The 27,075-nt window shown below is 44.4% G+C and overlaps 1 protein-coding gene and 1 long non-coding RNA gene across 7 annotated transcripts in view; one reads left to right on the top strand and one right to left on the bottom strand.

Annotated features, from left to right (window-relative positions):
* Window positions 1-18,924, bottom strand: part of GAS2L3 (growth arrest specific 2 like 3) — a 35,568-nt gene extending 16,644 nt beyond the window's left edge. Inside the window, exons 1-6 of one of the 6 annotated variants that reach the window (XM_088465509.1) lie at window positions 18,712-18,797; window positions 3,496-3,589; window positions 2,066-2,109; window positions 1,083-1,251; window positions 715-833; window positions 52-193 (exon numbers count right to left, since the gene is read on the bottom strand). In XM_088465509.1, coding sequence (XP_088321635.1) covers window positions 52-193; window positions 715-833; window positions 1,083-1,251; window positions 2,066-2,083 — 448 coding nt within the window. In that variant the 5' untranslated portion in view covers window positions 2,084-2,109; window positions 3,496-3,589; window positions 18,712-18,797. Of the gene's footprint in view, window positions 1-51; window positions 194-714; window positions 834-1,082; window positions 1,252-2,065; window positions 2,110-3,495; window positions 3,590-18,593; window positions 18,639-18,711 lie in introns of those variants that run through there. The other 5 variants (XM_088465507.1, XM_088465508.1, XM_088465512.1 and 2 more) reach the window with 5 other exon arrangements.
* LOC148435873 (uncharacterized) overlaps window positions 18,665-27,075 on the top strand; it is a 32,379-nt gene continuing 23,968 nt past the window's right edge. The window contains exon 1 of the long non-coding RNA XR_015876520.1: window positions 18,665-18,778. This is a non-coding gene — a long non-coding RNA (uncharacterized LOC148435873). The remainder of the gene's footprint in view (window positions 18,779-27,075) is intronic.

Raw genomic sequence — 27,075 nt, 5'->3', positions numbered from 1 at the left:
TAAGAATAAAAAAAAAAAAAAAAAAAAACCTCTCATGCTCTTGAACCTTACCCAAGCCCTCGGATTCAAAAAGATAAGCATCATCCACTTTAATGCTTTTACACCAGCGGAGAAAGTTGGCTGTGTTGTCTCGGGCAAAGAACGACCCAGGTGGAGCATCTTTTCTGCACGGAATCCTTCTCATGGGCACACCCTGGAGTGGGCAAGAGAATTGATGTGGTATCAGAATATGCTATGTGCTGGTAGCTAGACAGGACTAACAAATCATAGGAAGACACGGGGGGAGATGTATAAAGCCTTGGAGAGAGAGAAAGTGGAAAGAGAAAGCATCAATCAGTTCCTAATTGGCATTTTTCAAACACAGAATTTAAAATGACAGTTAGGAGCCAATTGGTTGGTATTTTCTCTCTCTCGCCAAGGTTTGATACATCTCCCCCTCCCCCCGATATTTAATATAAACAGAATTGCCCAATTTGAATAACCAATCTTAAAATAAACCACATATACAGCAAATAAGAAGTCCCCACTTGTGGGGAGAGGGGTGTGGTGCGGTGTTCATTTAATGTGGGCTTGTCCAAAAGTGCATTCTTGATTAGCAAGGTTTTGCTCTACTTGCTAATGTCTAGTGAAAGGCAATGTAAGTGGATAATGTATACATTTTGTTTTGTTTTTAGGGGGGGTCCAGAACCACAGAGGAGGAAACTATTATCTTACCATGAGCTCTTCAGCGGTGCAGCACTGTCTCATGGTGTTTTGCACAACATTGATTAGTTGGCAGAGATAAACACCATTGTCAAGCTCTTCCATGAAGCGATCTCCTCTAACCTCTACACCTGTTGAGACAGGATTTCAGGGGTGTGAACATAGTCAGCATTACACACGCTGGTTGGGGTTAGGTAAGGTTTCTAACTGCAGCTCAGACCTGTCATGATATATGGACACTGACCACCTTAAGATATATTTGTAGATGAAAAAGTTATACACTAAGGAACATCTTTACCTACAAATAATCCCCGTTTCAATTAGAAATACTGATTAAATACAGCAGCTTGCTACATTAGATTACATGAAATAATACTTACCCAACAAGCCACTCAGCCATATTGCCAAATCTTCCTGCATAGGTACCAGCGTAGCTGCATGGCGCACAGCCAACCACTGATCATACTGGGAGACGTCAGTCAGACCCGGGCCATGTCTTGGCATCAGAGGGCTTTTTGGACATAATGGAAGATCATCTCCAAACCATACCTGCACAATAATCAGGCCACATTCTTAAAGAAAAGGATGTGACCACTGAGCAGTAGACATCATAATGTATATATGAGACACTATAGACTGTATTGTTCCAACATGCACTATTCCAAAACTCTACAGCTATTAAGCAAATATCAGCAATAGAATACGAAAAAGCAAAAGGAATGGTAGTTGCTATTATTTGCATTTTAAATTAACACAAGATTATGTAAGTCACTCTGAGGATATATCGGAATGCTCATGATTTCAAGTAATTTACTCTCCAAAAAAGATGCCCTAGTTCAAATGTAACTAGTCCACTCTACTATACTGGCATTATTTGTTCAAGTTCAATTTTATTCATTTGCAAAAATGATTTATTAAACAAGAAGGGATAGAAAATAAAGGAAATATGAAATAACCATGCCATGAATTAGCACAACCATGTTGGCTGCCCCATGCTAGAAGGAACTCCCACTGAATATAGCTGGCATATATACTGCTGAAAACGAGGGCCATAACCTATTTGCAGAGCTTCACTGCAATTTTAGTAAGATCTTTGGAGCATGACGACAAGTCTGGGTGGGGGTCATTCCGGATGAGTTCTCAAACACCAATTTGTTTCATTAACAGGATTCTTTGATTGTACTAGTTATGGCCATATGGGATGTACTCTCAAAATACGTCATTTGTACGTAAATCGGCTTTAAGAGCTTATTAGTACATGCGATATGCTTTCATGATGTGTTGTCACGCAAACATTGCTTCATACTCTAGCATGTGTGGTAATAGACAAGGTAGCGGTGGAGCCTAAGAAAGGAGTTTGTACCTGGACTGCATGATGCATATTTCTGTGAAGATTAGGTTCAAATTCTAAAACAGGAAAAAAAAAAAAAAAGTTTAATTCTAATATATTCTGCCACAAATGTGACTTAACAAACTTCTTTAGTAGACTGCAGTAAGAAGTTATCCATGATAAAGAAAATTAATAAAATAATAATAATAATATTATTATTATGCATAAAGTCAGGTAGCATACAGTGGGCTCAATTCAATTGAACGCAAATTAAATAGTGGCGTGAGGGAGTGGAACGCCCCGAGCTAATCAATTCAGTGCGCTGTTAAGGATTTCTTCTCGTACTCCTCCAGGGGTGTCAGCAGATATATGACAAAAGTACAGCCGCGATGCCGTTTTCTGCCCTTAGCGCTTCGGAAACAGCAATGGCCCAGGCAGTTTAGTTGGTGAATGTCCGTTCTCCCGACTAAACTCCTTGTTTACAGCGTGAGAACGGGCATTCTCCAACCTAACAGCGCACTGAATTGAACAGCTGCGGGACCTTCCTCTCGTCGCTATTTGATTTGCGTTCAATTGAATAGAGCTCAGTGTGTCATTCGAAAAGGATTGTAGATTTTATGTTATTAGACATCAGATCTCTGTTCCTGTATCATGGCCCATTTTTGGTATCAGAAGATAAAGAAAAATACAACAAAAATGGTATGGTTTGTTGGGGTGCAGTATACAAGATTGACAGTGAAATTGTCGACACTAAAATGTCCACACTTTTTTTTTGTTATTTTAGCCTAACCCTAAACCTAACCATCATGAAAAAAAACACAACATGTTGACATTTTAGTGTATTGACCTTTTGAATGTATCGACCATTTAATCCTGTTGACCCAAATACAGGTCTACAGAAAAATGGTCGATTTAATGACCATGTCAACCTTTTGACTGTTAACATTTTCATTGTCAACCAATCGGTCGAACACCATCTGTTGTCGCAATTCTTCCAATCAGTGCAAGTTTACAAATCTCAAAGCTATGTCCTTATGCTGCCCATCCACTAGCAGACTTGCCCCTGAAAGATGAAAGATCAAAAGATCTTCACAAATCCTTCATCAATTCCCGATTATCGTCATCATTCGTGTGCATGAACGATTTGTGAACGATTGCACAAAACGACCAAAGACCAACGATTTTCAAAGCAGTGGTTAATAAAAGTGGGCTGAAATATTTATTTAAATCTGTATATGTTGGAACGATAACGATGTCCAATAACGACTAACTGACGGGCAATACAGGACGACGCAAACGACCGGCGGGATCGCGCATCGCTGGTCGTTTAGGGCATTTCCAAGCGATTGAACAATAACGACGGTTGTTATGGCTCAATCGCTAGGTTCAATCGCTTAGTGGATGAGCAACTTTACACAGACATCAGAAAATGTTGTCCAGTGAGATGTTTTCTATTTTGTTACCAATTTCTTACTGAATGAGACCAGCACAGAAAAACCACCTGCGACTCAGGGATGCCTCACTGCTGGTTTACTAGCGATTACTGGGTGCCATGACCTTCAGAGGAAAAAGAACATACGGATAAATTAAGAGAAATAGACATTGCCGTCATCTGATACATGCACGTCTTATGAAGTATTACTTCATATTCTGCAAGAAATTATTCAATATTCATACTCTCAGCATTGGTTTCTGATAAATAGCAATCAGAGAGGTCATCAAGAAGCACACATTGCTTACAGCCCCATTATGCATCATTAGGGTATCAGTGAGCATAGGGAAGGATTGACTGCAGCTAATATTGCCGATTTTGAAAAGCAAGCAAAATAACTACAGACCTCCAAATATATCAGCTTTCAGTTCAGTTATAAATTAATACACATGCAGCTCCTTTATATTTAATTGAAAGCTAATGCTGGGTACACACTGACTGATACATTGGCCTATCAATTGATCGGCCAATATATCTGCTGCCCGTCGGCCAGTGTGTACCCGCGATATGTCGGTGAATGTCAGCGTTCACCGACATATCGCATTGGCTGTGATGCACAGCCGATGGACAGATACGTCTGCAGACATATCTGTCCATCGGCAAGTGTGCACACACAGCGGCAGCCGCAGGGAGGGAGGCGGGTCACGCCCCCCGCCCACAGGGACCTGCAGCCAGACACAGATGATGGCCGTTCAGTGTGTATGAACGCCCATCATCTGCAGATATATCTATCAGGTATGTACCCACCTAAAGTCTTCCTGGGTTCTAGTAGTCAGTGACATAATGACTGGTATACTGCGCACAACACCAAGCCCTTGCTATAGGCCTTCATTCTAACCCCTTGGGTAATATGAAGATTGAAACATGGACTGTATATCATTTTAGTAGAAAAACAAAAGACCTTTACATTAATGGCTTTTTTTTTCACATCTGTGCTTTTAAAAAGCATGACGTCAGATGAGAATGCATTAGAATGAATTATGAATGAGACACACTGGGGGACACTTGGGCTGTTGGGAAGAGTTAGGTTTCCATAGTAAAAATAAAAATTACATTGTCTCACACTGTTAAGAGACAAATCAAAACATCTAAGTCTAAAATCATATACATCATGCCCCATTAACATATACTATACAAAAATAGGTAAAACATCTAGCATGGTGAGCAAGATGAAGTGTATATGTATGTATATATTATACACACATATATACACACACAGACACACACACACACACACACACTTAAATATGGCCGTAGAATATGTAATTTTACATTTCACACAATTGTTTTGAACGTGTGGTGCATTTATTGCATTCATCACGTTTTGTTATTTATTTAATATTCTTGTGCAAAATAGGAAAAACATTAAAAATCCATATTTACAGATATGAATGTCCCATACAAGGTATAACTCATCGTATATTTCAGTATAGACTATTATAATTTATTTATAAGATGCCATAAAGTGTGCCAGCACTGTACAAAGAGCATATTGCAAGATGTACATTAAATGACAATACAGAACATTACACGGTAACAGAGCTGCGAATAGTATAACCGAAAGGTAACAAAGTAAAAGTCTTGGTAAGACATCTCACTATAGGATCCATCTATCAACAAATGTGGGTCATCTCCGATTATTAATGCTCCATGTAGCTTCACATTGCAGCTATAACATGTGGGGTTTTTTTGGGACCATTTACCATGAGGCTGTTGCTGGTACACGGGATACAATAGGAAAAAGTGATGTGATAGAGATCACCACTTTACGTATTCGGCCCCTTACCATGCAACTATCCGGCCGTGCATGTAAAGTGCAAAGTAGTTATGATGGGACTCACGTCCAGCTACAGCTGGGCTCCTCCATAGAGATGAGCGGGAGAACGCAGTTTTCAAATGGCATTACCTTACGCAAACAAGCTTTGATAATGTTTGGTTTTCAGAAATAGTTAAAAATTGTACTACTGTATGGGGAAGGCAAGATGCTGCAGCTTCTGGGGGCAATTCAATTCTTTTAGATGCACACAAATAGGCGCCAGGCGGAGCAATTTAATTGTTGCTCCCTTCGGACACCTAAAGCAGCGAGGGGACACATTTCATCTCGTAGCCCCATGAGGTGAGAGAAGAAATTTGTCCAAAGTCAGTTTTTTTGGGGGCACCCTAATGGTGGTTTGGGCACCCAAAAGTGTCATGACCTAGCCCTTGAGGTTTCCAGTCAGAGGTCTGGGAGCCGGGGTGACTAGGTGGGGAGGCAGCAGTAGACAAGGAGGAAGTACATACGACTTTCTCATCGGCTAATTCCGGGTGTTGACGAGACCTGACCAGGTGTGGAGTCTAACTCATTGGTGGTTTTCACCAATGACCCTCCAATTGGGATTTGGATTTAGCTGCACCCAATGAGCAGGTCGCGGCCCCTTGGTCAGGGACCCAGGTATTAGCAACTAACAGGGAGATAAGACAACTACGTGGCTGTAATACTGAAGTGTATCGGTAGAGACCGATGTAGAATATTGAAGAATATAGGTAGTGACTGATGTTGAATATCACTGGTATCGCAATTGGGCATGCAAAAACAATTAAATGTTCCCTATGGGCCTGATTCAGAGATGGACGCTATTGCACAGCCGCAGCGACTGTGCAATATATGCCAATGCCACAGGATGCATCTTGTGTAAATAGATGCCTCTTGCCGGCTTCTCTGATCCGCTTCTACGCCCAAAGACCCAGCATTGTATCATATCCGGCCAGTTGAGTAACCCTTAGGTTACGCAGGATGGCCACTGTTTTCATGCTGCTGGGGCCAGTGAAACAGCGTCAGAAGAAAGGGGGAATTCAAAAGGTTTTCGCCAGCGGCTCTGCCCAATGGGCGCCCGAAGAAGCAATTCAATTGTTGCTCCATTCGGGTGCAATAGCCGCCAGCACCGCCATTCCTGCTCGCACCCTCCTAAGGTGGAGAGCAGAAATGTGCAAAAAGTCTGTGGTTTGGACGCCCTAACCAGGACTTTAGATGGGTTTAGCCGCTTTACACTCTTAACCCTGTCTATTTGAGTGCGACATGCGCGATAAAGCATTGCCCCCACTGGCATCGGCCCACCTTGAAAACTGGGCCGACAATCCCCTATTTTCAAGAACCCTGGCAGTGGCCACCCCGTCCACGCAGGAGCAGGTCAATTATGCTGCAGCTTGGGAGCATGGCGTGCGTTCTCACAGAACAAGATCTGCATATGCGCAATTTGCCACTTGCGCATACCACTGGAGACCTATGCCAACTCGATGGTTTACGTACATTTCTGAATCAGGTCCTATATACCTACTATAGCATGTGCATTAATTAAGCTGCTATTCCAAAAGAGCTATTTAAACAGAAATGAGGGATACATCATACTGCGAGTACTGGTGCTAAATACTATTTCTAACTGTGGGTCCTACGAATTTAAGACTTTAGGCTCAATGATCAATAATTGTAGTATTGCACAAACAAAAATAAAGGTCTCTAACTTGTAAAATAAGGAGAGAAACTGATTTTACTTAAACATGGATGGACATCACAGTGTCGCTTACAGAATTGATCATTCTGTGAGCGAAACCAATAGCGACCGGGTGTTCGCTATTCAGTTCTAAACAGTGTTGCAGTGTTCTCCCCAGAATTTTTTTCCAGCCGGAAGGCATCAAAAAGTAGCCGGGTGGGGGCCTTCGCAATTATGCATGCACGCTCGCGCGCCGGGAAAAGGGGCATCTCCCTTACCTATCCAGCCCGACAGGTCCCAGGCTGCTCCCCCACTGGCTCTCAGTCAAAAGGGCCCATTATGCAGTGCCCACTGTAGTTTTCCCCTTTATGTATTGCACCCTGTAGTTTAGCTTTGCCCTTATGCAGTGCCCCCAGGCTGAAGTAGTGCCCCCAGACTGGTCCCTTATGCAGTACCCCCAGGCTTAAATAGTGTCCCTTATGCAGTGCCCCAGGTTTAAATAGTGCCCCCAGACTGGTCCTGGCCCCAGCCCAGAACTTACCTTTACTTGCTGGCTGCTCGCGCTCCCACTCCCGTTGCCTCACACTGACTGATCTAACAAGATCCAGCAGGCGCGCGGGTAGACTCCTCACGTTGCGGGTGACGTCATCCGCGCAGTGCATCACTGGGAACGCTTGCCTCTGAAGCGATCGGAGGCTTCTTTAGCCTCCGGTCACTTTAGAGGCCAGCGTTCCACAGCAGGGGACGGCGGGGGAAAGTGACGGGCAGTAAGCTGTTTCTGCCGGGCGATGCGCCCGCAGAAAACAGCCTGGGGAGAACACTGGTGTTGTGTCTGCAACATTAGACTCATTTAAGGTCTTCAATGGCCACTGCATGCTTGTTGATTTTAGTAGTTATTTTTTATCATCATTAATTGGTTTAGCAATACCAATTATCACATTACAGTGATTTATTTATGGGAGAGGGAGAGATAATTTCTGGTGAATCAATCAGCCAGTTCCATATTACATTCACAGGAGTTGTAAAGTGCAATGAAAGATGCTGGTGCTATATAAATAAAGGACAATAAATAAGCATGGTCCCAATTTTCTAGTTGTTATAACACTGATGACTTTGTATAATTATGGATATAAGAAGAGTGGACATTTTCCCCTATTCCCTATAACTCACTGCCTACCGTAACAAGGGAAAAAAACCTTTGATAACAGACCAACTATTCATGAATCAAGTGCTGGAAATCCTTAGTATTATACAAGTCAATTTGTGTTCCCAGCCTCACTGAACTGGGAGCATGTGTCATGAAACTCCCACACACAAGCAAACCCAGGATATGCCATCACAGGGTCAGATATTTAGGGATGGAACATAGGATAATTACTCTTCTGTCCTAGCAGCACACTTCACCCGCCGTTTATGCACATATGTTGGATCAGCTCAGTACAATAGAAGGACATTTTGGAAGGATGGAGCATGAGCTCACACAAGCTGAATGTATGCAGGACATAGTTTACTGCTACAGTTGAAAGGTCAGGAATGTGAGATAAGAGCCAGCAGCTGTAGTGTATAGCTTAAGCTGTTGTGCATGACCAATATTCCAACATCTGTATGGTGCATGGAACAAAGTCACACACACACACACTATATAATTAAGACTGCAATTTTCCTACAAATGTTTAACTTAAAAGGAATCTGCGAACTGCACATAAGTTTTCAGATTGATCAAAAACAACACACACAACATACAGACAGTCTATTGATCCTACAATGCCAGTGACATTAGACATTCAGTGCAGCGACCCACATGGACTGCCACTGAATAGAGTACTTTACTTTCTGCATATCACAGCCAGAGGGGCAAGTGCTAAGGAATTTGTTCACTAGAAGACTGTTCTGTGACATTTTAAGACAGAGCTTTCTTTGTAGCAATATGAAATGTGAATATACACCAATATTTTCCAGCAGACAAGGAACCAATATTCCTTTGAAGGCTTTATTCAGATTGCTTAGAGAGATGGAAAATTATTTCATTTTAAATGGTCTCATGCCGACTGACATTTTACTAGTGTTTTTAATAACAAATTACTGTCATCTGCTAAAAGATGCCTACACACTTGGCGATTTTTTACACGATCTGGCCGATTCAGACACATTAGAACGACAGATCGTGTAAAAAATGCCCAAATCGTGAGTCCCCACTCACGATCACGATGAATGTACCCACTGGGCGCACATCGCATCTTCAGATCTGCTGTGCTGTAGGGCAGATTTGCCAATCTGGGACACAATGTACGATAGATTTTAAGTCAGATTGGACATATTTTACTCCTAATCGTGTGTAGGACTGCCAAGGGGCTGCCGGGGGAGAGTTCAAGGGAAATCGTACATCTTGAGCACATCGCCACGTGTGTAGGCACCTTTAGAACACACTGTAAGGTTCCAGATGCATTTACCTATGGCGCACACACAAGACAATAGTCATCAGTAATACATTGTACTTTCTCAAAAGCCTTGATTTCAGCGGGACAGTCCCACTGTTCGGGCACTATCTTGCTATCCCACACATGGGCTGCAGTATCCCGCGGTTGGTGGGGAAAGGGTTTGGGGACACTGTCACCACTGCTTTGCATAGCAGAACAGCGGTGAATGGACACTGCGCATGGCATCCATTTAGTTCCAGGAGGAGGCTGGCTTCAGCGAGTACAATGTACCCCATTCTTCTATATCCCCCAATTTGTTTTATATATCCATGTATTGTCTGCCTCTACTTGTGTAACCTACAGTATGTAGTGTGCCCAAGTTGGAGCCTAGCCTGGTACCTCTCTGGGTAGGAAGAACAATTCTTGGAATTGAGGACCCATTATTATAGCCTCGCCTCTACTATGTTCAAGGTTTCTGCAAATTTAAACCTCTGTTATGGTCATGGTTTTTGTATTTTATACAAATGTAAAGAACCTCGAGTCCTATTGCAGAAAAAAAAGTGCTATACAAATAAAAAAAATTAATTTTGATTATCATAGGGTTCCCACTAGCCAGGGCACAGAGGTTCCGGGCACGTAGCAACTGTGTGTGCCTTCAGTGCGCTCCTGAAAGAGGACATGGCTGAGCAGCAGAGGAGGGGCATGTCCTTATGACATGCCCCCAATTCATCACATTTTAAAGTCGGGCAGTGTGCAGCGCCACGCTAAAACAGCCTAGCAGGAACACTATATCATCCCTTACTTTGTACCGTGTGGGCTAGGACAATTACTTTGCCCGATAGAAACCAGGGACAGACATGTGTCAAAAAATTAACCTTTCCTCCAAATAAAGTCTACAAAATCGGAACATACATAACCTATAGAAAGGAATAAAATACTAGAAATCCACAATCTGTAGCAGGGTCTGACAGTAGTATTATACAGTAACGGGGATTTGTCTATGGAAGTAGAGGTACCAAGGACCCCAAGTGTCATGAAATTGATCTCCTGAATCATGAAGCAGGGCAGAAATGTATTCCATGGAATCTATATACCATATTTTATTAATGAGTGCCTGTGAAGGAGGACTAGCAAGTTGCTTCCAAATATCTTCCCTTTAATAAAATTATGTGCAAATTCATTAGTGACAAAAACTGTAGTTAACTGAAAAAATTTAATATGGATACTATATACTATGTTACTACACAGGCTTCTTCTGAAGAAACTGCTACCCTTAAACAGCAGAGAAACGTGTAAGGGATAGGGATATCTCCATCTGTCTGCAGCTGTTCCGTAAGGACCTCGTATATGCCGAATTGTCTACCAGCCGGAGGACTCCAAGTGCTGAGAATACTTTCAAACCAGCCGGAGGTTTCTTCTACCTTGTGCCTTTTCCCCTTCAAAAAAGTTAAGGCACCGTGTGCTATCGGCTGCCCGCTACGAAAGATCTGAGCCCTAATACCGGGAGTGGTAAGAACTTGTTATAAGAGATATTATACTCTTGGAACTGGAAAATCTATACGTAAATCACTTTACCAGGCGGGCTATCACTATGACCTGTGGGATGCACTAAACGAAGGGAGTCTGGAGATAAGTTTTAAATACCTGGCTACTATATTGGAGACAAAGGCTACATCATTGCAATAATCAAAATCAGCTGCATTTAGATTATCTATGTAAAGGTGGACTTTCTATCTACAGTTTTATGTTTTGGATGTTATGCACAAATATTGATTGTTTTTTAATGTAAATTTTGAATGTGTATATTTACATATGGATATTAAATATTGAGTTGTATGATCATCTTTGCGCTCCTTGTTGTTTTAAATAACATTTGCGGCTCTTCACAATACTGTGTGATTTCAGAGTGGAAACAAATACCCCTCAAAATACTGTTTCCATGTTATGGGTTACCAATGTACCAAAACACAGCCACCTCAATAGATCTATAGCTGCAGAGGCAGCTGGCTGGCTGGTTCTGTTGTAGTGAGCAAGGCTACATACAGTACACATGGACATTGAGAAACACATGCTTGTTCATGTGTAAGTAATTTGACCTCAATATAGCAGAGCTTTATGACACATTCATTAACACTGCAGCCTGTGCATTTCTATAGTACAGAGACAGGTGTTCCCATAGAAGTAGATTATATTTTGCTAAGCATGAATGGCTGAACACTGCAGGCAACTAGAAATTTATATGATACAATGCAAAGTGAACATTTGACAGAAAACATGCACATGCAGGTCTCGTCGCATACATTATTTTTGGAGGCCCAAGGGCCTATTTTACATGGTGTTGCAGTAATTAAATATATTAGTGCTTATCACCGCTAAACAGAATGCTCTACCTCAGCAATTTACCATGCCAGGCCTCATCTGGAACACTCCACTGACCTCCTCGACAGCAGATGCAGTAGTGAAAGAGCCAGCAGTGGCCAAGCAGAAGTGGGTATGGAGTGATTGGAACCAATGAGTTCCATCCAATGTGTCTTTTGTCTTTAAAAGGGATGACTGCTCAGCTGTACACTTCTTCAGCTTTATAATCAACCATCTACAAGCTGCAATTCCCTGTACTCCTGGATGCCATAAAACACTTTACAGCACAAGAATGAAGGGGGATGTCTGACAAGTACCCACTTCAACAGCTGTCACATTTACATAGTAAGAAGATTAGTACCTTTACACTTAAGCAGCTGACTTCAGACAATAAAAGTAGTGAAATCCCTTGATAGTTTAAATGGCACTACAGAAATATACAGCCATGGCCAAAAGTTTTGAGAATGACACAAGTTTTCACAAAGTCTGCTGCTTCAGTTTTTATGATGGCAATTTGCATATACTCATGTAGAGTGATCAGATGAATAGCAATTAGTCAAGGGAGTGGGATCACTCACAATTTTGCCTAAGAACACAACCATGAATAAAGAATGGTACCAAACATCCTCCAAGAGCAACTTCCCCCAACCATCCAAAAACAGTTTTTTGACGAACAATGCCTTTACCAGCATGATGGAGCACCTTTCCATAAGGTAAAAGTGATAACACAGTGGCTCGGGGAACAAAACATCGAAATTTTGGGTCCATGGCCAGGAAACTCCTCAGACCTTAATCCCATTGAGAACTTGGTCAATCCTCAAGAGGTGGGTGGACAAACAGAAACCCACAAATTCTGACAAACTCCAAGCAGTGATTAGGCAAGAACCGGGCGGCCCTCAGTCAGAATGTGGCCCAGGAGTTTATTGACAGCATGCCAGGGAGAATTGCAGAGGTCTTTAAAAAGAATGGTCAGCACTACAAATATTGATTCTTTGCATAAACTTAATGTAATTGTCAATAAAAGCCTTTGACACTTATGAAATGCTTGTCATTTTACTTCAGTATACCATAGTAACATCTAACAAAAAGGTCTAAAAACACTGTGCTCGATTCAATTGACCGCAAATTAAAGAGCGCCGGGAGTGAGCTCCCAGAGCTATTCAACTGTGCGCGCAGTTAGGTCGGGAATGCCCGTTCTCCCACCCCTCGTGCCTTAAACAGGATGTTTAGTCGCAAGAACGGGCGACTAAACTTCCAAGCGTGATGCTGTTTTCCCGGTGCTAAGGGCAGAAAACAGCATTGCGCCTGTACTTTTGTCAGATTTCTGCTCACATCCCTGAAATCTGAATTGAATAGCTCCGGCAGCTCCCTCTCTGCGCTATTTAATATGCAGTCAATAGAATCGATTCCACTTAAGCAGTGAACTTTGTGAAAACCAATACTTGTCAGTCTCAAAACTTTTGGCCGTGGCTGTATGTTGCATATACCCAACAAAAAGAACAATGAGGTGGCTTCCTAAAGTAGTTCCTTGCCAAATGGTAAAAACAAAAGCAAACATGATGTCATGGTCAGAAATGACAAGGTCACACAATAAAAGGTTCTGGGTTACCATAATTGGCGGAAGTGATGGAGGAGATCAGAGGTGCTGAGTCTGTGTTTTGGAGACAATAGCTAAAAGACATCTGTAATCTGTATGACACACAGATTGGCACCGAGAAGTCATGGTCATAGGAAATATAAACACTTTTGAATGGAGAAAATGATTACATAATTTTTCAATTAAAACATCAACATTTCTGTTTACCGTAAAAGAAATGTTCACACTCTAAAGGTGCCCATACACAGTGTGACAAAGCAGCTGATCCGATGGATTGGTGCGATATGGCTGCTCTATCGTACCATGTATGGGCATATCGGACAGAGCACGCACCCGTGGGGTCGTACATCGCACCCCCAGATCTTACTGCAGGTTCAGTCGATCTTAGGATGCAATGTGCGATCCCATGCTGCGCTATGCGGGTGGGGGGAGGATGGAGCCGGAATATCGGGTAGTCAGGCACCCGATCGCACAGTGTGGGGGGACCGCCCGATATGTTGGACTTCGGATCGCCCATCGCGATGCACAGTGCATATCACACAGTGTATGGCCAGCTTAAACTATTGAAACATTGATAGACGTGGCACCAGCACAAGTTACACACGATATGATAAAATTGAATGATAATCGACCATATCATTAAGATCGTTCATTTTTTGGTGCCCAATGACCAGCGATGCGCGTGCACATATGGTCGTTAACGATATCAATTATTGCCCGTGCATGCAGGCCGACCTGGTCAATGTCGACCAGGTTACATAGGGTCGCTGGCCCATCCTTGGTGGAGTGCTGGATGAACGATAATGATCATCCAGCACACCGGGATGGTGCAGGACGATCAGTGAGCAATAGTTTTCGCTGACTAATCGTACCGTGTGTACGCACCATTACAGCAGGCTATTGCGCCGCTGGTAGGTGCCTCTTTGCTCTTACATAACAGATATCTCAATATGGTTTCTAGCCCCCCCACACAAACACCCTAGGAAGTAATCAGAATAATACTTAAAGCTCATTTAGACCAAATTAGAGACATTCTAACATGTGAAGCCAATTGCACAAGTATTTATAGCCTCTAAATGCAGGCCCGCTGAGAGCCGCGGCGGTCCCGGGTAATAGGGAGTGTGGCCTAATCGTGGGAGGCGTGGCCACGCCCCCTTCCCGGAAAAAAAAAAAAAAAAAGATTTGAAGCGCCGCACGCTGGGAAGGGGGGCGCTCTGGGCCCCCCTCAGCCCTGCTCAAAGCCAGAGGGGGCGCGATCAGTGTGATCGCTCCCCCCACAGGCATAGGAGACTGCTGTGGCTGCTGCTCAGCAGCCACGAGCAGTCTCCACTGCAGCTCAGCACACGCTGTGTACTGGGCTATTGTGAGGGAGAGGGAGCGGCGCCAGGCCCTGGTAATCTATACCTGCTCCCCCTCCCTCTTGGCGCCCCTTTCTAAATGTCCACCATTAAGGGTCACCATTAAGGCTCATGCACAGGCATTAATGTTTTACGCTTGTCACTGATTTAAAACGCAACACAGTGCACTTGTCTAAAAGCTGCATAATCAAATATTAAGTAGCACATAGGCATTTTTACATTTGTTTAAAATGTTCCCATCAATAGAACTGCTTTACAAACACAGGTCAACCTTTTTGACCTTAAGCATCTGACATGCGTTTACATTGTAACCAAACCCATCCCAAACTCCTGGAAAACATTTGTTCCAAAGTACTCCAAAAGCAATAGAAACAGGCTTCATAAATACACTCAATTGAAATGTGGGAGTACTCTTATGCTGATAAATTCTGCAGATCCAACAAACGCTGTGATCAGACAGTGATTTGGATCAGTGTGCACCAATACACAATGAGAAATTTCTATCTCAGTGTGTACTTCCTTCAGATCTCTTCAATGGGAACGGGAGGTCGGGAATGAGATAGCATGTGAGGCACATCAGATCCCAACCTCCAGATCTGCTTGCTGCAGGAGTGTTTGAAGTTGTTTATCGGTTAACGCTCCTACATACACACACTATACGTGTAATGGTTAGCAATACTGCCTCACAGCACTGAGGTCATGGGTTTGATTCGCACCACAGCCCTAACTGTGTGGAGTTTGTATAATCTCCCTGTGCTTGCATGGGTTTCCTCCCACACTCCAAAAATATACTGGTAGGTTAATTGGCCCCCGACAAAAATTAACCCTAGTGTGTAAGCATATAGTAGGGAATATAGAGTGTAAGCTCCACGGGGGCAGGGACTGATGTGAATTACCAAATACTCTCTGTAAAGAGCTGCGGAATATAGGTGTGCGCTATATAAATATTTGGTAGTAATAATAATAATAATAATAATAATAATAATAATTAAAAAAAAACAGGCCAAATTAGCCAATTATCGACCGATTGGCCCGATAATTGTATGGTGTGTACCCAGCTTTACAATAGCTACCAGAAGGAGAAACCTGCCTCTGAAATGATTGAGGGGCCTAGTCATCATTGGTGGCCGATGATTAGGTATCCACCTCACCACGGGGGATACGTATCACTGGAGCAAATCATTGCTTCATTGTGGGGACAGCTGCTCTGAAAAGCAGCTGTCCCCACAAACAATCCTGCTGCTACAGAAGTAGCAGGATTATTGACCTGTCCCTGGATTCTGGGCATGTGTGACCTGAGGTCACGCATGCGCAAAGCCGTTGGGGAGTCAGGCATAGGAAGGAGCGGGGCTACGAGAACAAGCGTCATCTGAAGATGGCGCTTTGTCTCGCAGGCAGACTGTGAACACTACGTTTTCTGAGTTTGCTGAATATCAGGTAGTCCTATCGGACCACCGATGATGTATGAATGGCCCGTTAACTTAAAAATGCGGAAACTAGCGTTTCCACATGGTTAACGGGACATAATTATGATTAATAGGCCCACTCCTTGTCTTGCTAATCTTTGTTACTAGATTTGTTTTGTAGTTCTAAAATTGCGCTTCAATTTGATTTGAGCGCATCTCATAGCGAAGAGCATGTTTTCAATTAAAAGTGCATAAATAATTTATAAGCAACTATGAGAGATTTCAGGTCAAAAACAGATACTTTGATGAATAGTTTATAATTAAACTTTGAAAATCAGAATCAACAGAATAATTACAGTTGGAAGATACGGTGGTATCAATATGGTCAGTAATGAAACTTGGCGCATGCACAGTACGACTCATAAGCATGTACAGTACAAAGATAATCGCTCAACACCGCAAATATCAGCATGGAGTCTAGGTCCTTATTTCTTATTTACATGCATAGAAAAACCATGACCAGATCTATTGTAAAACCGTGCATTATAAATACATGTGAAGAATGTGCAATTTGATTGACATGCATATTTTAAGTTGTCTGCGCGCATTTTTTTAAAACTGGAATAGTAAGCCACAAACCTGCCTTTACAGAGAGATGCATTTTAAAACACCAACCTTTATATAAAAATTACAGCTGTCCATAGAAAAACACGGGAATGTTTAACCACAGTATACACAAATGTTTCACTATGCGTATATTTAAAAAAAGAATATACACTTTTGTGCATGTGTGAATGGGCTTTACGCGCTGATTTAGCACTCATTGGTTGAAAAACTCTATTCTAGTTTATAATAATAATAAAAAAAGTTGTTGAGGAGAGTGAAAAAAAAATAGCTGTTTGTACATTACAAATATTTTATACAAAATAAACTTTTTGGTTCTCAATTCTCACCTGCATTCCAGTAAAAGGCTGAATGAGATTATCACTAGACTGCACAAATAATAAGTGGGTGCAACATCTCTTTTAGATTATACTTATAAAGTACAGACATTATACAGCACTGTTAATTGAGGGGATTCATGCTACAAACATATTGTGTACAATGACAAAGCAATGATGATCCTGCCCAAGTTAGTTTAAAATCTATGTTTTGCACGTTAATGTGCCCTAAATATAAAAAAGTTAAAAGTTTGACAGATGCATACATTAGACAATGTATTGGACAAGGTGTCAATTTCCGACATATTGTCCCGTGTGTATGCACTATTGCACGTCCCCGTTCATCGCATCTTCAAGTCAGCCCGCAGTGCAGGCCAATCTGAGGATTCGAGGAATGACACCATGCTTCTGGATGTGATTGGGGGGAGGATCATCATATCAGGCAGTCGTACAGCAGATCGTACAGGCTGCCCAATATATCGGCCATCATCTAGTGCAGTGATTCCCAACCTCGGTCCTCAAGGCACACTAATACCCCTTTTACACCGGAGCTAAAACCCGGGTTTTTGAAGGGTTAACCCGGGCAGCTCCCTGGTGTAAAAGGGCAGAGGGTTGGATCGCCGGGTCGAGTGACCCGGCAATCCAACCCAGGTAACTAGCAGGTTTAACACGGGCGTAGCCCGTGAAACCCTGCTATGGGAACAGCGCACTACGGGTCACGAAGACCTGGAGTGCGCTGCTAGCCGGCCGATTGGTCCGGCTTCAGTGGCGCTTGGAGATGTCGTCATCTCCAAGCGTCCACTTTCACTCCGCAAAAGCCGGTTCTATGCAGACCCGACTGCGGTGTGAGCGGCGCTGCCTCAGGAATATCCCGAGTCAGCGCCGGCAAAATTCCGGGTCTGATCCGGATAGGAACTTTGTTCCAACTCCGGGTCAGACCCGGAATTTAGGTGGAAAAGGGGTATAACAGTCCTGGTTTTAGTGATATCCATGATTGTGCACAGATGGTTAAATCAAAATAACTGAGGTACTAATTAAGTCACTTGTGTTCAAGTCAGGCTATCCCTAAACCCTGGACTGTTAGTGTGCCTTGAGCACTGTGGTTGGGAACCCCTGATCTAGTGTGTAACCAGCTTTACAAATATCCATCCTACTCCATCCTGCTTGTAATGACACACTCCAGACTTGTTAGTCACCATTAATCCTCAGCCTGACAGGACACATGCCTTTAACAAGCTGCACATCACGTTAGGAACACTGAATGATAAGAAAAGTTTTCATTTTGTTTTTAGCCCTGTGTAGATTTCTTACAGCCAAAGTCCTTGTATGTCGGTATCTGCAGCTAATTTGTTATAACAGTTGCAACATAACTATTTATCTATAACTAGATACCCAGCTATACACAGTGACTCCCAGCCACTGTGCAGACTTCTCCCAGCTAATGATACAGCACCCGGCGCAGGGAGCACGGTGTCCTATGTAATACTGCAACATGACTGACAGCTCGGGGAACAAATCCACTTACAAGAACTAAGCACGGCCCAATCAGAGCACCGCGTCGCTAAATCACACACAGCTGTCTCGCTATGACCTCAGTCAGCAACACAGAGTTACCACAGCCAGAACGGGCAGCATGTTATCACCTGGCGGCAGCACTATGACAGCAGTCCGGCTCCTGCTCGAGAATGGCTGTAGTAGCAGCAGCGCACGGTAGGCGACATTCCCGGACCTATACTGACTCACACTGCGCAACGTCTGCAGCTCCTGGCCGCCGCCACACGTCTTCCACAGCCCACTGCAATGTTCTCCCGTTCGGACAAACCGCCGGCCCCGCCTCCACTGACATTGCTCACACTGATTGGTGCTCTCATTTCATCACCTCTTCGAATTGTCGAATTATAGTCCGTATGTTCCTGTAAGAAACGCCCCGTCCCTCCCCCCAGCACACACCCGGGCAGCTGCAGCAGATGTGTGAGGCTGGCCTGAGAGTGCCAGGGGTCCTCATCCTGACGCCTCGCCCTACTACTGTCACTGTCAGTGTGTCGTGGGCGATGGCCGGCGTGGAAGTTTTAGGAAGCTGTTTTCTCTCTGAGGGACCTATTCATCAACACTAAATTAACGTTTTTAAGGACATTTTCCTTAAATAACGTTATTTTAGTATTCATGAAGCCACTTAGCACAGGAGATATCACTGATATCTCCATGCTAAATCCCCCTGCGTTAATGGAGTTACTATCCACCACTGTGAGGTGGTGAATAGCATGTGACACTTACCTGTGTCAGCGTGGACAGGTCCCCCGGCGTCTTCCTCCGGCGGTCTGGTGCATCCTCTGGCTCCGGAGGCTGGTCGGACATTGTGTTCTCCCAGCAGACCACAACAAAGATTAGAAAAAAAAAACTTTTTTTTTTTTTTCTAATCTGTACTGTAGTCTACTGGGAGACCATGTGACACACCAGCAGGAAGGAGCCTGAGGCTGCTGCACGGACAGGTAAGTGCTGGAGGGGGGGGACGCAAACTTACCGCATGTGTAGGCAGTGCTGCGCATGCGCTGGGTTAACAAATTTAACTGCATGCGCAGTACTGTTTCCAGCTGCGATAAGGTAGTGTAGACAGGGATAACTATTTCCTGAAAAGCTATCATTGCAAAAATGACAGCTTTTCGGAATAGAAAGTTATAGGGAGGAGGAATGATGAATTCCTCTGGTAATTAGGTAGAACTCCATGCGAAAACCTAATTACCTCCAGGGAAAGTTTAGTAATGATGAATAGGCCCCTATAGCTTTGCTATATTCATGTGGTAGATTCTGTGGAAATATGAGGCGAGCATCAGTGCAGTTAACTGGATTTATGTTCTCCTCAGTGTGGAAAGGTAACAACACCCTTCAGGCTGCTCCTAATGACTCCCTATCAGCCATAACATTGAAACCACTGACAGGTGAAGTGAATAACATTGATAATCTCATTACAATGGTATCGGGTGGAATAAATACCGCCTGAGTTTGGCGAGGCAGTCCCACTTTTCAGGCACTGTCCCATTTGTTGGCCAGAGTGTCCCGCAGTTTGAGAGGACCCCTCTTACTTGCTGCTCGGCTTGGCAACGCATGTAGTGAATAGATGCTGTGCGCATCTGAGAGCAGCCCAGTAGCTCCTGGAATGGTGGTCATGCTCCTAGTGTGATGAAAATGAGGAGGTGTGGTCAGTGTTGCCAACTCTGAAATGGAAAACAAGCAACCTATAAGTAAAAAACAAGCCCAAACCAATCCTAAAAAGCCCAATTTATGGGGGTATCTCTTTGTCCTCATTCTCTGCCTGCCTAACTTCCTTTATTTCCCCTCTTCTCTAACTTAAATATTTTAGTGTATGCACAGCCTTATCTACCTATATTGCTTTTCTCCCTCTACACCAACCTCCATATTTTTACCTCCTCCCTCTTTTCATACCTCATTCCCTTACAATAATAAGATAAAGCGCTCTGTGGTAATTGGTCTACTGTATAAAGTTAATTGACTTTCTGTAGTCCCGTATAATATATATGTCAGTGCTTCGTACAAAGACTGGTTAGCAAAAACTTGGGGCTGTGTGTTCAAAATGAATTGATTTGGTGGGAGGTGTCTAAGCAGAAAGACAGCTCTCTAATATATAAGTGTATGTATATACATATATATATATATATATATATATATCACAGTCTGCTTATGTTATCAAGCTGGTGGGCAATAACTTGAGGCTGGATTTTCAGGACTAGGATTTTATACGTCTGGAGTTCAAGTTTGGCATGAATACCAATATGATGTAGTCAGGATTTGTCTCTCCAATGAATGTAATATAACAATCAACAAGTAATATGCGTATCAGGTGGGCAAAAGCTGTTGGCAGGATATTCAAAAATTCTTATAGCATTAAGCTAATTGCAGATAGGCAAAAACTGTAGGCAGGTATTTGTATGCAAAAGAGACCTTTAACCAGGGTATGGTGAGAACGTGAACTCCTCTCCTCCACTGCACTCTCCACCTCAGGAAAGGAACGTAGTATCAGAGAGACATGCGACACTAGAATTGCAGTGACTTTAGGTATGGAATGTTTGCTTACCTGACCATGAAGTCTGCTGGTCCTGTGTCAATCTGTATCCGCAATCCCTGTGTGTGAGTATGCAGGGGGAGGCTATGGTACTATAAATGACTGATCGTCAGATAATACAACACTGTTTTATTGAACAGTATTGAAATGGTACAAAATAGAAAAAAGAAATAGAAAAAAATAGAAAAAAAAATGGCAAAATACCCTTCAAACAGGGATTAAGGTTAAAAGTACATATGCTAATATATATGTCCCAACGCGTTTCATCTCTTCCAGAGACTTTATCAAGGGCATGTGATGTTCCTAGTGTGCAATCCATCTTTTATAGGCATCCTCTTTGATCATCAGTCCCCATGTGAAGCGGCGCCGCACTTCCGGTTTAATCACTTCCGGGTCGTGCGCGCCGCGTGTGTGGGGGCGGGAGTTGACCCGGAAGTGATTAAACCGGAAGTGTGGCGCCGCTTCACATGGGGAGATGAAACGCGTTGGGACATATATATTAGCATATGTACTTTTAACCTTAATCCCTGTTTGAAGGGTATTTTGCCATTTTTTTTTTCTATTTTTTTCTATTTCTTTTTTCTATTTTGTACCATTTCAATACTGTTCAATAAAACAGTGTTGTATTATCTGACGATCAGTCATTTATAGTACCATAGCCTCCCCCTGCATACTCACACACAGGGATTGCGGATACAGATTGACACAGGACCAGCAGACTTCATGGTCAGGTAAGCAAACATTCCATACCTAAAGTCACTGCAATTCTAGTGTCGCATGTCTCTCTGATACTACGTTCCTTTCCTGAGGTGGAGAGTGCAGTGGAGGAGAGGAGTTCACGTTCTCACCATACCCTGGTTAAAGGTCTCTTTTGCATACAAATACCTGCCTACAGTTTTTGCCTATCTGCAATTAGCATAATGCTATAAGAATTTTTGAATATCCTGCCAACAGCTTTTGCCCACCTGATACGCATATTACTTGTTGATTGTTATATTACATTCATTGGAGAGACAAATCCTGACTACATCATATTGGTATTCATGCCAAACTTGAACTCCAGACGTATAAAATTCTAGTCCTGAAAATCCAGCCTCAAGTTATTGCCCACCAGCTTGATAACATAAGCAGACTGTGTTATATATATATATATGTATATATATGTATATATATACACACTTATATATTAGAGAGCTGTCTTTCTGCTTAGACACCTCCCACCAAATCAATTCATTTTGAACACACAGCCCCAAGTTTTTGCTAACCAGTCTTTGTACGAAGCACTGACATATATATTATACGGGACTACAGAAAGTCAATTAACTTTATACAGTAGACCAATTACCACAGAGCGCTTTATCTTATTATTGTTTGTGTCTGTTTAGGAAGTGGGGATACTTCCAGAGAGAGCTGCTAGTGGTAGATCAACATCTCCCCATCTATGAGCGCCGATTACTTTATGTTGTGTTGATACCTCATTCCCTTGCCAGTCTTCAGCTAGTACACACTTGCCAATGTGTGTATCCAGCGATGCGACACCTAACCATGCAATATATATATCGGGCGGTTGATACATACTGCATGATGTGAACAAATGTCCGATATGTCGGGAAGCGGCTCCTTCCACTATGTTGGCGTCGGTATCTGGGTCATTCCATCGGCTCTACCTGCAGGCCGACGGAACAACCCCAATGAACGACCCGCGGGAGTGCGCAGGGTCATGCATAGTGGGTACACACTGGCCGATGTGGACGATATGTTGGCCCAATCAGCAGGATCGGGCAACATATTGTCTAGTGCGTACCCACCTTTCCTTTACCTGACTCTTCGCTGCATTCCTCTCACCCCTCTTCCTTACCTCCTTCATTACTGTTACCTGTCTACTTCCATTATCCCCTCTTTTTAACAGCCTCAGTACTTGTAACTCGCCCCCATGTACCTGCCTCATTTCTATCATCTAGTTTACCTCTCCTTCATGCCTACCCCCTCCAACTTCACCCTGTCCACTGGCTACTGCCATCTATTCCCCAGACACAACCTTCCCCCCTCCCTCAGTCACTACCAGTGCAAAACACACACACACACACACACATTTACTTACCTCCAGGGGTGCCTCGACAATACACAAAAAAAAGCACCCCAAAAACAAGCAACTTGCAAAAAACACAAGCAACTTGCAAAAAAAATAAGCCCAATTCCGCTTGTTATAAGCTTACTTGGCAACTATGGGTGTGGCTCACAGGAATGTCATATCCTGCAAGGCCAAACCCATTGTAGTGAGGCCACTTTCCCTCTTTCTGCCATGTATACCGCAAAAGTCCAGACCTTTCTATAGAGATAGTTGGGAGGTATGTGGATATATTAGGCAGCAATTGAATAGTTATTGTAGTTCAAAGCAGGAAAATGGGCAAGTGTAAGGATCTGAGCGATTCTGACAAGAGCCAAATTGCGATGGCTAGGTGACTGGGTCAGAGCATCTCCAAAACAGCAGATCTTGTGGGGCGTTCACAGTATGCAGTGGTCCCCCTCGTTCAGCCAAAACAACTCTTTTGGTTAGTATCTACCATAATTGGTCCATGGAAGGACAACCAGTAAACCAGTGACAATGTCATAGATACCCAAGGGTCACTGGAGTGTATGGCTAGGAAGACTAGCCTGTTTAGTCTGATCTCACAGAAGAGCTACTGTAGCACAAATTGCTGAATAAGTTAATGTTGGCTATGATAGAAAGGTGTTAGATCACACTGTGCATTGCAGATTGCTGTGTATGGGGCTGTGTAGCCGCAGACCATTCAGAGTGCCCATGCAGACCACCGCCAAAAGCACCTACAATTTGCACGTGAGCGTCACAGAACTGTACTATGGAGAAATCGAAGAAGGTGGCCTGGTCTGATAAATCACATTTTCTTTCACATCATGTGGATGGCTGAGTGCATGTGTATTGTTTACCTGGGGAAGAGATGGCACCAGAATGCACCATGGGAACAAGGCAAGTTGGTGAAGGCAGTGTGGTACTCAGGGCAATGTTCTGCTGGGAAACCTTGGGCCTTGGCCTTTATATGGATGTTACTTTGACACGTACCATCCCTTGTTGGCAACGGTATTCCCTAGTGGTAGTGGTCTCTTTCAGCAGGATAATGCACCTTGTCACACTGAAAAAAATGTTCAGGAATGGTTTGAGGTACATGACCATAAGTTGAAGATGTGACTTGGTCTCCAAATTCCCCAGATCTGAATTCGATTGAGCATCTGTGGGATGTGATATAAAAACGTGTCCGAGCCACGGAGGCCCCATCCCGCAACTTACAGGACTTACAAAAGCAATAGTTCTTTGATCAGTAGGTTTGAATAATTACTCCTTATTTCCAGTGAGTGATAACTACAGGACTTATTTCTCATTATTGATAAATAGGCAGCTCAGGTCCCCAAGCAGGTTTGAAGGGGTTGTATGATGTGTGTCACAATCCCAGCCATAGATTCCAGAGTCAGAGCCCGCCATATATCTCTCCGAATGCTGTCTCAGCGTGTCCACTTCTCCTTCCTGCAGCTCCTGACACTGGCTTCCATGGGCAGCATTTCCTCCAGAGCTGACTGCTGGGCGCAGCCAAGACAGTCTGTGTCAAGTGACTGTTCATCCTCCAACAGGAGACCAGTTTGCTGTCAGCTGATGTCTGCAGCCAAACTCTGCTCTCCCAGTGGGGTATATAAGGATCCTCTGCCAGTGCAGTGTTTTCTATAGCCCAGCTTAGACCTATCCAGTGATCGCCTGCATTTTACATTGCTCTAAGGGCCTGATTCAGACCCGTTCGCTAGGATGTGTTCTCTCGTAGTTGCCGATGGTTCGCATACGTACGCATCGCACTGTGCGTGCGCAAACTAGTCCAAGCATTCGCTCGCTGCGCATAGACTGAGTCACAGGAGAAGTCGTTTATGGGTGGTGACAAGTTGGTCTTTGAAAATGGGGGAGTGTAGGTGCGAACGCAGGCGTACCTGAGCGTCTCAACGCCTTTCCAGAGGCATGCATAATTAAGACGGAGTATCATAGTACACGTCACCTGGCTGGATTTTACACTGAAGTGATCGCAGTGCTTGTGGTAGGTAGGGTATGGTCAGCCACAATCGCTGTGTTCGCTTCCGATGGTTGCATACACTTCTGGGAGATGATGTGCATTAGTAGGCGTCTTAAGACAGGCTGCTGGGCATCTGCATGCACAGGGCGATCGCATGCCAAGACATAGTGGGCGTGCTTATGCCTTGCCATGCGATTGCCTGCCTTGCTGTTAGTTGGCCGAATTTGCATACGCAGCGAGCGAGCGGGTCTGAATTGGGCCCTAAGTGCCAAACTCCACTTAGCTGCACTACTAGCTCCTGAAACCAAACCGATATCCCGCACCATTGGTTCCAGTCCAATATCCCGCACCATCTATTCCAGTCCGATATCCTGCACCATCGGTTCCAGTCCGATAACCTGCACCATGGGTTCCAGTCTGATATTCTGCACTATAAGTTTCAGGGCCTGATTCAGACCCGCTCGCGAGCGCTGAGCGCTCGCAAGCGGGTTGATGGTGCCCCAGTGTGCATGCGCACGACAGAGGGAGCTCTGTCGTGCACAAGCGCGAGACCCGGGGAGCGACGGGTAAGCCGTCGCTCCAGGTCTCGCACCAAAGGGGGCGTGCTGTCGATGTTGATTGACAGCACGCCCCCTTTGGTGGGCGTGCCGGGGGCGTGGCTGCCAGACGGAGGCGTTCCCATGGGAACGCCTACTGTCTGGGTCCGGACCCACTGACATGACTAGTGATGTCAGTGGGAGTGATTTTGGCTCTGATAGAGCCAAAATCACTCCAGGGCTTGCGGTCACCGAGACCCTACCGCAGGGTCTCGTCGCAAGCCCGATGGTCGCGATGGTCTTGACCATCGCGACCATCATCATGGACGCTCGCATAAGCTGTGGGTGGTAACCCACAGCTATGCAAGCGTCCAAGAGGCCGCTCCAATAATAGGTAGGAGGGCCCTGATTCCGGCTCTGAATCAGGCCCTCAGTTCAATATCCCATACCATCCATTCCAGTCCGATATCCTATGTCAGGGGTTCCCAACCTCGGTCCTCAAGGCACACTAACAGTCCAGGTTTTAAGGATAGCCATACTTGAACACAAGTGATTTAATTAGTATCTCAGGGCCTGATTTAGACCCGCTCGCGAGCGCTGAGCACTTGCAAGCGGGTCGATGTTGCCCAAGTGCGCATGCGCACGAGGCAGCCGGCTCCGTCGTGCGCATGCGCGAGACCCGAATAACGACGGCCAAGCCGTCGTTATGGGTCTCGCACCAAAGGGGGCGTGCTGTCGATGGTGATTGGCAGCACGCCCCCTTTAGTGGGCGTGCCGGGGGGGTGGCTGCCCAGACGCCTACCGTCTGGGGCCGGCCCCACTGACATCACTAGTGAGAGCCTGACATCACTAGTGAGAGCTCTGACATCACTAGTCAGAGCCAAAAGCACTCCAGGGCTTGCTGCAGCGAGACCCTACCGCAAGGGTCTCGTCGCAAGCCTGATGGTCTTGACCATCGCGACCATCATTGTGGCCGCTCGCTATAGCTGTGGGAGAAGGGACGGCCTGATTCAGAGCGAGCGCTCTGTCAGAGCGTCTGGCTCTGAATCAGGGCCTCAGTTATTTTGATTTCTCCATCTGTGCTCAACCATGGATATCACTAAAACCAGGACTGTTAGTGTGCTTTGAGGACCATGGTTGGGAATCACTGTCCTATGCCATTGGTTCCATCCTTTTGTCATCCAGTCTGGTTCTTACCTAGAGATTCAGGGCCTGATTCAGACGACTGCGCATGCGCGAGACCCGTACTGCGACGGCAGCTCCGTCGCAACGGGTCTCGCTACAAGACAGGGCAGCTTTCGATGTTGATTGACAGCTCACCCC

Source organism: Taudactylus pleione, unplaced genomic scaffold, assembly GCF_031769625.1.
Source record: "Taudactylus pleione unplaced genomic scaffold, aTauple2 ptg001990l, whole genome shotgun sequence".
Lineage (NCBI taxonomy): Eukaryota > Metazoa > Chordata > Amphibia > Anura > Myobatrachidae > Taudactylus > Taudactylus pleione.
Note: the sequence above shows the minus strand (reverse complement) of the source record. Positions and strands in the feature narration are given on the sequence as shown.